Source organism: Ovis canadensis, chromosome 14 (assembly GCF_042477335.2).
Source record: "Ovis canadensis isolate MfBH-ARS-UI-01 breed Bighorn chromosome 14, ARS-UI_OviCan_v2, whole genome shotgun sequence".
In the NCBI taxonomy this organism is placed as follows: Eukaryota; Metazoa; Chordata; class Mammalia; order Artiodactyla; family Bovidae; genus Ovis; species Ovis canadensis.
In genome coordinates, this window is record NC_091258.1 from 48,446,020 (window position 1) to 48,458,056 (window position 12,037).

The 12,037-nt window shown below is 54.0% G+C and overlaps 1 protein-coding gene across 1 annotated transcript in view; it reads right to left on the reverse strand.

The window, feature by feature from the left end:
* RANBP10 (RAN binding protein 10) overlaps positions 1-12,037 on the reverse strand; it is a 55,497-nt gene that overhangs the window by 3,161 nt on the left and 40,299 nt on the right. Inside the window, exons 4-9 of the mRNA XM_069550004.1 lie at positions 11,498-11,665; positions 6,338-6,360; positions 4,383-4,567; positions 1,872-1,984; positions 310-418; positions 60-208 (exon numbers count right to left, since the gene is read on the reverse strand). Of these exons, the coding sequence (XP_069406105.1) occupies positions 60-208; positions 310-418; positions 1,872-1,984; positions 4,383-4,567; positions 6,338-6,360; positions 11,498-11,665 (747 nt within the window). The remainder of the gene's footprint in view (positions 1-59; positions 209-309; positions 419-1,871; positions 1,985-4,382; positions 4,568-6,337; positions 6,361-11,497; positions 11,666-12,037) is intronic.

The following is a 12,037-nucleotide window of genomic DNA, read 5'->3' on the forward strand; positions in this document are numbered from 1 at the left end:
CTGGATGGCCCTGCTTCTCCACACCAGTTCTTCCCAGAGCCCTCCGGAGAGCGGCTGACCTGTATTGTGCGTGTGGGAACTAGTGGGGCCGTGTCGGGGGCTGAGGCTGGGGGAGCCAGGGTAGCTGTCCTGGGACTTGGGGCTTCGAGAGCTCAAGCTGCGGACCTCACTGTCAGTCCCGTTCACCATCTCCACAAACTGGCGGCACCTGTGGAAGGAGCAGAGCAGCCATGCTCTGGGCTTGGTCCAGGTTGCATATTCCCACCACCAGCAGGGTGACGGGGGGAGCTGGCAGGGCCCCAAACTTACTTGAGCATGAAGAGCAGGTTGGGATTATGCTCCAGCAGCCCTGGGTAGAAGCGCTGTGTGGTCTCAATGGCCTCTCCAACTCGGCCCTCCAGCACCAGCTTCTGAATCTCTGAGGAGAGAAAGAGAGAGGCAGTGAGAGAGCAGCCACAGACCCCCCCGCCACGTCTCCACACTGCCAGGCCTGGGCACAGGCCAGCCGCCAGTCCAGCAGGCAGGCTCAGGCCGGCAAGCCCCCCAAGATGCTCACAGAAGGGACTGAAGAAAGAACCTGGCCACCAAGCCCACAACACATCCTGGTTTCTGTCGAGTGTCAGGGAGTCCTCAGAGAATCATGGGGAAAGGGAGGAGTGGGCGCCCCCAGCCCAGAAAAGCAGCAGGGCGAGTTCGAAGGCCTGCTCCTATGGAGCACAGGTTGCCAGGGGCCTGGCAGGGGCAGAGGTCTTGGCTATGAGACTGTAATCTGGGAGTGGGTGCCTGGGCGCTTTGTGGCCTGACAGGCTCCTCTTAAAGCCAGACTCCTCTCCTCAGGCCTCATAGGGATGGCAATGGGAGTTCATGGTCTCTGGGCCAGGGCCCGCGGCTCAGTGGTGTTCAGGGGCTGCAGCGGCCCCTGCTGAGAGAGGAGACCACCCTCCGCGCACTGGCAGCTCCAGCATTGACACCTCTCAAGCCCTTGGCATCGTGCTCCTGCCCTGGGGCCTGGTGCGTCTTGCTGGGAGGGCCTTCTGGGTCTGGGCCTCTCTCACCCACAGACCCCAAATCTGGGATCCCTTCCCATCTGCCAGGCTGGGCACAGATTCTCTAGGAGACACAGACGCATCCACGCGCACAGAGACAACAGGCTCAGAGAGACCCAGGCAGGCACACAGAGACACGTGTCCACACACACCTACCCTCCCTCACTCTCTGCTCCTCGCCCCATCTCCTTTCTGGGCTGTTTCCTCTTTCCCCACACCCTCCTTCCACAAAAGAGCCCCCCACACACAGCAGGCAGGCCAGTACGAACACCAGGAAAGCTTCCTTGGGCTCCTTCAAAGGCGAAGGGCAGGAGCAGAGGTGGGAAGCAGAGAGAGTTCTACCACAGTGGCCATGGAGCATCAGCCTTCTCCATCTGAAAACTTCATCCCCTCTCTGGCCAGGGGCAGGCAGAATGACTGAGGTTGAGTAAATGGTGGACAAGGCAGGGCACTGGACTGATAAGATGCAAACACGCTCTTTCCAGAAGACTATGAATGGGGGGCTAAGTGGAATCCAGCATGCCAGGGGAAGGAAACAAGCATGGTGGCAGGGGTAGCCAGGCTCACAGGGCCCAGCTTGCGGCCGGCCATCAACGTGTGCATTAGGATGCCTGCACGGAGACATCCCCATGCTGGGACAGTCCTTGGGGGCAGTGTTGCCTTGAAAGAGGGACAGAAGCAGGGCCCAGGGCTGGGTGGTGGGCTGGTCTTCTGGTGAGGATCTGAGCTGAACAGACTCCTGACAGGTTACCCAAGGCTGCCACGAGCCAAAGAGCAAGGACAGGTGAGGGAGGGAAGGTAGGGGCAGAGGAGAGTCAATCTTACTTTGTCTGTTCTTTATGGATGCTTGTTCTTCCTGAATCGGGGTTTCAGTCATTCGGGCAAAAGCCGTGGCTGTGGCACAATACCCATGATGCACCAGGTAAGACGAGACCATGCTAGAAAAAAGGAAATGCTCAAGGTTGACACTTAAGAACTACATTTCTCATTGACCCCCTGGCGGGACAGACTATCTCCCGTTAAACACATCTTAAAGACCTCCACAGAATGAGAATAAAGGGGCTGAAACAAAATGAAAACTTGCCCCAGGGCTCATGCAGTCAGGCGGGGGAGGGGCGGGTCACCAGGGTGGTCCTCGCCGCTTGAGGAGTGGCTGCAGTGCTCTGGGTTATGCTGCCCACAAGCGGGCAAGTGTGGTAACACGAGTACATAAGGAAGCGCAGACCGTCTCCTCACACGAGCGACCGTCTCCTCACAGGAGCGGCCGCCTCCTGTGACCTGCGGCAAACCCAGAGACTGCTGCTGCGAGCCTCTCTGAGGGCTTCCTGGAAAGGCGGCCAACCAAGCAATCTGGCAGCAGCCCAGATGGGGATGAGGCATGCCACGTGCGTACCTTCTCCAGACACAGGAGCTCCTGTGCAGGCGCCCCACGTGCCTGGCAGAAGCATTCCAGCTCAGGTGAGCCCGGCCCTCAGGAGTGCTGGCTCTAGAGGGTGATGAGGAGCTAAGCCATGACCCAGGTTACTCCACAACACACCACAAATCTAGGGTCCAGAAGCCACAGTTTCAGGCAGTAACATGGCCACATGAACACAGTCTTTGGGAGATGGCCCTGAGAAACCTGATGCCCAGAAATCATTTAATCCCGCCCGAAACTGGCACACATAAGCAGTGGCACACGTGGAGCCCTCGTGTCTGATGTGCACGAAAGTGAACACCTTGCTGTGTGCATATGTCAATGTCATTATTGTAACTGCCCAACCCGAACGTCTGTAGGGCTGTCCTGTGGAAGGCTCAGAAGTTCAGCTGGGTGTTCCCTTGTGTTTTAAAGGGTAAATGGGACGATCCATATAGAGTGCCTAGCACAAAGCAAGAAGTCAACATCTATGACCTCTTATTATGAAATTATGTATTCATAACATTTCCTTACAAATAGGAATTATAATAATTATACTATTAAAAACACAAGGGCAAAAATTATTGACAAAACAAGGTTCAGATGAGGCCATATATCAGATGAGGCCTTATATCAGAGGCCACTGAAATGTATAGTCCCCTTGATTCAGTAATTCTACTTCTTGAAAGGATACCCAGAAAATAATCTTAAATATGGAAAACTCCTACTGTATAAAAGCGTGACCTACACAAGTGAGAGAGAGGAAATAACCTGAAGCCACCGCCAAGGGAAGCCACCCAAGGGGCTTGTGGAAAATGTGTCTGTGAGATAATATAGCCATTAACAATGCCCCTAAAGTGAAGTCATATGAAGTCACAGGATATGGGTTATATGAAATACTTAGCAAATACTACCTATGAATACACACAGGCACACAGATACATACACATAAACAAACACACCCATGTGCTGAGGCCAAGCCCTGTCAGCTGAGAGCATCAGCCCCTCCCCCACACAGCTGGGGCAGCTCACCCCTCCCCTTGCCTGTCCCAGCAAGCTACTGTGGGAACTGGCACCATCTGGCCCTCCAAGGAGGGGCTGCTTCTAAGTTCTGGGGCTGGGGACAAGATGGAGTCGTGCTGCTATTCCTGAGAAGGCTCTGGCCACCTACCCCCGCCTTAGTCCTTGCACAATATCCATCCCTCAGGAAAGGCTGCACGAAGAACCCAGTGTATGCCCCACCCCCACCCCCTGGACTCTAGGACCCTGGCATCTACAGGCCAATGACCTGGGCTAGGAGGAGACCAGCCTTCCTCTGTTCATCCTTGAGAGCCAAGACAACAAACTAACCCACTGCCTGGCAGAGTGGGTACAGCTCATTGCCCCACTCAGGCCTGCAGCTGGCAAGTGGAAGAGAGACCTGTATCTGACCTCCCTTGGCCATCTCAGCAAGACTGGCCCCCAGGAGAGTCTGGGGATTAATCAGCCAAGAGTCAGCTAGGTGGGCCCTAGGGAGGTCTCTCTTCCCACCACCACTGTTGAAGATGCAAGGGGTTTAGGTGGATCCGACCCTGAGCAGTGACCTGAGGCCAGAGTCATGGCATGACAGATACTCCCTATGTTGGAAAAAAAGTCCACAGAGGAAGAGGCCACAGGGCATCCTAGCACATCCTCTGCAAGATGAGCTGGGGAAGGGAAACAGCCCTGCAGTGATATTATATCCAGGGCCTTCTGATCCCGTGGAGGGGCACAGGCTCAACCAGGAGCAGCTCTGGAGAAGTGAACTAAGAAAGGGGCAGGAAAGCAGCAGGCAGAGTCATCCTGGGAGTGCTTTCCAGAAGGAACACTACTCACTAGCGTTCACAAGAGCAGCTTGCAGCAGTTCAGGGGTCTACGGGAGAGTGAGGCCCTTGGGGGGGGGGCGGGGCCGGGGGACTCACTTCTGCAGCACCGCCTGCCATTCGCCAAGCCGGGCACTGATGGGGAAGCAGTGGACAGTGCCCTGGACCTTGGCACGCCACTCCCGCATGTAGTCCTCAATGTCAAACAGGAAGGGCTGCTGCCCAAAGTTGGCGTCCACAATCTCCCCAGGTGTCTGCAGGCCTACGGTGGGGTAGAGGTTGGCCTGAGGAGGAGAATGAAATGTCAGTCGGGCCCTGAGGGCAAGAGGGGGCAGCAGGGCCTCGTCTCATCTCACCCCTGCACAGAGCAGGGAAGCGCTAGCTCCTGCAGGCCGCTGCTTCGGCTCTGAGAGAACTGCAATGTGGCTGGGGGTTGGGGGGAGGCAGGGCTAAGCCAAGTGCTGCCCACCTCCCGAGCAGAGAAAGCGCTCCCCAGAGTTAGAGGGGAGAAAGCAAAAGAAAAGCCAGGCTCAATGCAGAGTCTCCTTCCCTGCATTAGAGGCTGTAGTATCCCCAAAGCCCAAGGCCCCCATTTGGGACTTGGCCAGGGCCCACAGAGGCAGGCCGGGCCCCACCACCCTGCAGGCGTGCCTGTGAAAATCTGCTGCAGGGGTGGGTGATGGCTCCTCTCAGAGCGATCAGGACCAAGGATCCCTTTACCACAAAAAAAAAGGGGGTTATGAGGGGGCAGGAAAGAATGTGGGGAGACAGGAAAGGAAGGGAGGGAGGGGAGAATAGGGCCAAGGGTGTTAAGTGGCTTGGTCCCCCTGACAATGGAAAAGGGTAAAGAAAGGCCCTTCCTGTCTGACGCTCACTTAGAGGAGGATCTTCTGGCCAGAGGATGTCAGGGCATGTCCTCTGGGTGTCAGGCTCCCCGCTTCCCTGGGCCAGGTTCTACCAGGTCACTCCCTCACGCCTCCTATGGCTCCCATGCTACAGCCCGCTGTCTCGCCAGCATGCTCCCCATTGTCCCCAGGCTCCCAGTCTTCTCTTCCACCTTCCATCATCAGGCCCCGCATCATTCCTATCACGTGCTATTATCGCACTCTGGGCTGTCTTTCCAGCTCTTGACAGAGAGTGCCGTCACACCCACGTCTGGGTGTTTCATGTCACATCTCCATCACTAGACTCTTCCCCACTCAGGGTCAGAATTCTCCTCCTGTGTCTGTGCGTTTCACCTAGGATCACAGCCCACCCTTTGAGGACTCCAGGCAGGAGGGAAGGATTTTGATACACAGACAAAGGTCCTGTAGTCTGAGTTTGAGGAGGGCCCTCAGATCATGAGGGTATTTCCTATTCCTAGAGTGTCACAGGGGTGCCCAGGATTCCTAAGTAGCCCCCAGGGCCAGCAAACCCTTCCTCCTTCCAGAACCAGCCAGGGCACACAGCCAAGCCAGACTCCCACCATTCTGGGTGGAGGCCCTGCATGTGACGAGGCCCGGGATGACTCACAACCAAGAAGGACTGGGGTGCAGGAGGTGGGATGAGCCCTGAACTAAGTCAGCAGGAAAACCTGACCCTTTTCCCCATAAAGCTCATTTCTCTGGCTCAGGGGTACCCTGCATGGTAGCAGGCTCAGTCCCCAAGGGTGCTGGCTTTCCTCAGGGATCTCAGATGGGGATGTACACAGATCCAGCTCCCTAACACTTCAGGAACAATTTTCTATACTCTGCCTACAAGTCCACTGGGTATAAGCCACACAGAACTGGTTCAGACCAGCCGAGCCATGGAGCTACCTCATCTCTGCCTACACCGTCCCCCACCTGCCAGTTGCCTCTAGAAATGCCACAAATCATGGTCACCTGCTAAGAGTCATGGAGGAAGACCATGCCTTGCTGCTGGAGAGAGAAGGCTGGCAGGGCCCGTTACTGATACTTTCAAGCTGATGGCACAGCACATACCGCTGGTTGGGGAGAGGGCAGGACCCCACTGTGTCTGCACTATGCCTGTCAGCCCCCAGGGGCCAGAGCAGAAGACCCCACAGCAGTACTTACCGGGAGGTCTGTGAAGGCTATACCTGCGGAGGGAAAGGAACAGTCATCAGGCCACGTGGTGGATTCCCATGCCTCTGTGGGGCCCCAGAGGGCCTGTCACAATGGCTGGGAGAGGGGCTGGTTACCACATCTTCCCTATGGTGGAGGGCCAGCACGAGCCAGGGCCTGGTAGGTTTACACCCTGGCCAGAAGTGAAGTCTGATATTTGGGTATTTGTCCACAGCATTTCTATCCTCTCAGGGAAAATCTGCTAGGAAAAACCAGCACCCAAATGATAGATCCTGAGGCCTCTCCAGGCCTGATCACACTCTCTTGATCCAACACATATTTCTGGACACCTACTCTGTATGCCGGGCTCTTTTCCACCCATTCCCTCATCTGATCCTTAGACCAACTCTGGTGCTAACTAAAGGAGTGCTTAGTTAGGGGTTAACATCTGGGGCTTAGACCAACTAAGGGAGCAGGCTTTCTTATCCCCATTTTACAGATGTGGAAAGTAAGCCTCAGCAGTTAAATGATTTGCCAGCAGTCATAAAACCAGCAGAAACTAGTCTTTCGTGCCAACACTGACAGAGAAGTGGCGACAGAGAGGGTGGCAGCTGCCCATCTTCAGCCCCTACTTGCCCAGGGTCCCCAGAGATTCTGAGCTGACAAGCCCAGGTTAACACTGGCCTGTGTACCCTCTGAGCCTTCCTGCCAAGAAAAGAGGCTGTGTTTCTAGGGACCTCAGTCCTGAACAGGAAGTGAGGGTAGAGGGGAGCAAGACCTAAAACATATCAGCAGGCCCGAGCAGGAGAGGGGCCGCGGTAGATAAACCAGAGCATTCATGTTCTGCAGGTTGAGAAATGACTCAAAGCCAAAGGAGACTCTCCCAAGGACTCACTGTCCTCCCATTTTTTAAGATAAATTCTTATTACGTCCTCTAGAAGTTCCTAAGCTTCTGGCCTGAGAGATTTTCACACCACTGACTACTTAGAGGTCCTTGTCTTCTCGCTCAACTCCACCCAGAAAAGAAATGGAAACCCAGCAGGACAAAAGAACAGGGGAGGGTCTGATGACAGGTCTCCCAGGAGACCTCGGGCCAGAATCCTGACAGCTAGCCAGTGCATCCCATGTACTTCCTCTGTGCTGGGCACTTGGTTCACCTCTTACAAGGAAGCATTTAATTATCAGAACAGGCCTGGAGGTGTGTATACTGTCTCTGACACTGGTTTACGTATGAAAAAACCAAGGTGCAGAGAAATGTTTACATTCTTTACTGGGCTATTTTGCTCCTCAGTGAAGGAAGTTCATAAACCCATGACCTGCCTGCCTGTGGCCACTTCCAGCCCCATGTGCATAGTCAGCAGTCACAGAACCAGCAGGATGGACTCTGGAAGCCCCTCAGTGTCCACCCACCAGGTCGACATGGGAGCTGCCCCATGGGTCTCAGTGTGGCCGGGCTACTGCTGCTATGTTCCTAGGCTCGTGGAGAGGCCCACAGGACTCTGGAAGAAGGGGGAGTCCAGGCTCTATCAATTACCTGCTGTGTGATCTCTGACAAGCTACCCAACCTTTCTGAGCCTATCTGACCAAAGAGGGTAATGATACACCCAACACCCCAAGAAGAAAGGAGAAACGGATTCTCTGTGGAAGTTGCCTCGTAAACTGTGAGGTCCAGGTACAAGCTGGCTGGACTTGTACCACAGGGCAAGGCACCTGCCAAGCTCCTGCCCGGGGGATGGCCTACCCAGCTCGCCTAGCTCTCACAGTGGCACTTGGGAAGGCATCCATGAGGATGAGGAGAGAGGCTACTCCACCCCCTATTGCACTGGACAAGGGCAACACTGCTTCTCACAGCCCTGCAGGTCGCTGGGAGTCTCCACAAAGCCACTGTGATAGCAAGATATGAGATGGCCCACGGCAAGATCTGAGAAGTCCAGGCAAAGATCCAGGATGCAAACAGGACATACAAACCTGCTGATGAGAAGTGCCCTGAGCCAAAGACACAAAGCTCAGCGATCACTGAGGCTGAGGCTATGAAGAACCTGTATAAAAATTACTCTGGGGACTTTCCTGGTGATCCGGTGGTTAAGAATCCATACTTCCACAGCAGGGGGTCTGAGTCCCTAATCAGAGAACTAAAATCCCAAGGTTTGCAGAAAAAAAAAAGTTACTCTGGAAGCACAGGGACCACTTGTGGGTGAGACATCAGTCTCCATTCACTCAGAACACTCATTTGTCCTCCCGTCAGTATTTGCCGAGACCTTGCAAGAGCGTGAGGCACTAGGAAACCCGCTATAAGCCTGGCCCTAAAAGTGCTGGCAACTCCAGCAAGAGAGACGGTGTACAACTAGCAATGACACAGACAGCTGACCAGTGACACACAGGGCAAGTGATGGGACAGAGGACCAGGGAGCAAATAAAAGGAGCAGGCCAGTTGGAGACAAGAATTGTCACTCTGCTTCTCTAAAGGGAGAAAGGTTCTGAGGTGAGAGAGCAGCCACTGCCTCACTGACCCTGTGTGAGACTCTGAAGCACATTACATTGACACGCTGGCTTGTGAGAAGGAAACAAGGTCATTAGAAGAGTCACCAAGTGGGCTATCACTCAGAGTTCATTGACCTTCCTTTCAATTTCGTAGTCTAGGAGATGCAGAGGATAGGTCAGATTCATTTTTCAGTACGGTCTCAGCAGTATCCTTGTGGGCAAGACAGAAGACGTGAGCTTCAGAATAACATAGTGAAGTGCTTCTTAAATGGCTGGTGTCTACCTGAACAAGCTGTAGCCTGAAGGGCTCAAATCTAGCATTGTCCTCTTCCAATATTTGTGTCAGTATCTTGATGAAAACACACAGAAACATGCTTACCCAAATTTAGGTTAACACCCAGCTAAAGACTGTTAACATATAGCTGTTAACATACAGCTGTGGTGTTGGAGAAGACTCTTGAAAGTCCCTTGGACTGCAAGGAGATCCAACCAGTCCATTCTGAAGGAGATCAGTCCTGAATATTCATTGGAAGGACTGATGCTGAAGCTGAAACACCAATACTTTGGCCACCTGATGCAAAGAACTGACTCACTGGAAAAGACCCTGATGCTGGGAAAGATTGCAGGCGGGAGGAGAGGGGATGACAGAGGATGAGACGGTTGGATGGTATCACTGACTCGATGGACATGAGGTTTGAGTAAGCTCCAGGAGTTGGGGATGGACAGGGAAGCCTGGTGTGCTGCAGTTCATGGGATCGCAAAGAGTTGGACATGACTGAGTGACTAAACCGAACTGAACAGCTGAAGAGGATACCAAACATTGGAGACAGGATGAGCAAGACCAAAGCAGATCTTGACAGACTAAGAAAATTGACAATATAGACCTAAAGGAAGTTTAATTATGAGAAGTGTAAGGTCTAGCATGGGGTCTACATAAACATGTACTAGGGAGATAAGTTTTTAAAAACAGTGAGAGGTTCTAGCTGACATTGAGCTGGCCATGAGCTCTTTAGGGATCTAGACTGACAAAGGGTTGAGGGCCCAGAGGAGGGAGGTGCAGGTGCAGAGAGAACAAGTATGCCCCAAATCTCGCGTCCCATGGCAGGTGCTATGCTCTGAGCAAAGTAAGGACAAGCTGAAGAGAGGTAAGGAGGGCAGGGGTTCAGAGCAGAGAGGCAGGAGTGGGCCTGGCTTGGAGGGGCAAGCAAAGCAGGATTTGGGCAAGGACTGAGAGCTCATAACAGCAGGCCCTGGATTCTGACAGCAGAAGAGTCAAGAGGCAGGAAATGGTTGGAGTCCAAGAACAGAGGGGAAATGAGTCCTTGCCCTGGAGCAGCTAGGTCCTTGCAGCTGGATACCAGCACTTGAAGCTAGGTGGCCACGGGTCAGGGGAGGGTTTCCCAGACGTGCGCTGGGTCAGCTCTGCGGCATCTGTGCTATGCTCCTGGCTGCCCAATCTGGGCCGTGGCATCTGACTGCCCTGCTGAGGAATGCTGGCTCCTGATCACCTGCCATAGTAGACCTGATTTCCACACAGGTCTGCTGATTTTGCCCGGGCTTGGAAAAGCCACAGAGAGGGTGTGGGGAGTGGCAGCCACCTTCTGACTGCCCCTGAAACTAGGGGAAGTGAGCCTCTTATGAGTTGGGTTCAAAGTCAAATGCCCAACTCCCTTTCGTGGCAAAGCCTCTGGTCAACCTTGCTGGTAGGGTTCTGCCAGATTAGAGACCTCTGCAAACTCAGGCAGGCCTGCCCAGCAGTTAGGTACCACCTCACAGCCACTCTGGCTGTGGGTTCCACTCCCTCAAGGGCCAAACAGTACCCACCCCTGCCAGGGCAAGGTGTCAGAATAGCCAGAGTTCCCCTCTCTCTGAAGCTCTATCCTAAGTTTATCTGTGTGTACAGGACTGCTCTGCAAGGGAACCTCCACCTGCCTGCTGCTGCTCCTGGATTTCTGACTGGTTGATGGCACCACTAATCCAGCTTCTTTCTCATGTTCCCTTCTCGCCAGTGTGCCCCACCTGTCACTAACCCATGCTGCACCACCCCAAGGCCTCTGCAGGCCTGTTCTCCACTGTCTGCACCCATCACCACAGCTATGTCTCAGGTCATCTGCCTCCTCCTCAGCCCTTACTCCCGTCAGTTCGTCCTTCTCAGTTTAACCAAAGGGACCTTTCCAACATAATTCTGTCGAAGCTGCTGTCTATTAACCACAAAAAGGCCAGAAGAGACCTGGCCCCATCTGACTCCAGCTTGTCTGTCTACCTCGTGTACTAGAGCAGCCCTCGCTGTTGCTCCTTAGCAACCAGCGCCCTACAGAAGGGCCAGCCAGAGTCTGGGCCCAGGCGACTGGCATACAAATCACTTCCACTGTCCAGCATGTTCTAGAGCCTCTCAAACTTCTTATCAACCCTAAACCTTGCTCCAGTGAGTGTCACACTGGCCAGGAGCATGACCATGACATTATTCTCCCTCAGCACTGACCCAGGCTCAATAAATGCTGTTGAATGGATGGATTAGCAAAGGCAGAACCCCTATACACTCCCTTCCCCTTTCAAGGCTCCAATGCTTAGAAAGGGCTGCAGTTCCCCAGAGCTCAGCAGAGGATATACGGCACGACTCTGGCTTCAAAACCTCTCGTCAACCAAAGTGGCTCCACAGGGCAGACCCTCCCAGGTCCCCTATGTACCCACCAAGGCTATGGCCATTCTTGGTGTAGAAGCAAGTGCCGTTGATGAGGTTGACACAGCAGCCAATCACGTCTCCTGTAGTGAATGTGGGACCGTAGGGTTGGCCAGTCCCCGAGGAGCAGAAGGAATGCCCATCATCACCATGGTAACCATAGGAATGCTTATCCCAACCTGTGGAGGAAAAGAGAGCAAGAGCTGAGGTGAGGTACTTGAGAGAACAAGAGAGTCAAAGAAGCCCACTCAGGCTGAGCTCTAGCCTCCAGCACCTCACCAGCACGCCTGGCCTCTCACAGCTGGCTGCAGGCAGGGGCTGGCTGTGTTAAATGAGCAGTGAGTTCAGCAAGTCACTGCCCTGAGGGGCTGAGGCAGCCCTGCCAAAGAAAGAGCCCAAGCTGGAGTTAACAGGAGCCAAAAACATTCGTGCCCTGGAAGGGACTTACCAGAGGGCCATGAAACAAGGAGGAAACTGGGGGAAGCCTCATGAAGGAGAAGGGGCTTGAACCGAACTCTGAGGTATATCATGGGGTTTTTTAATGCTTTTTA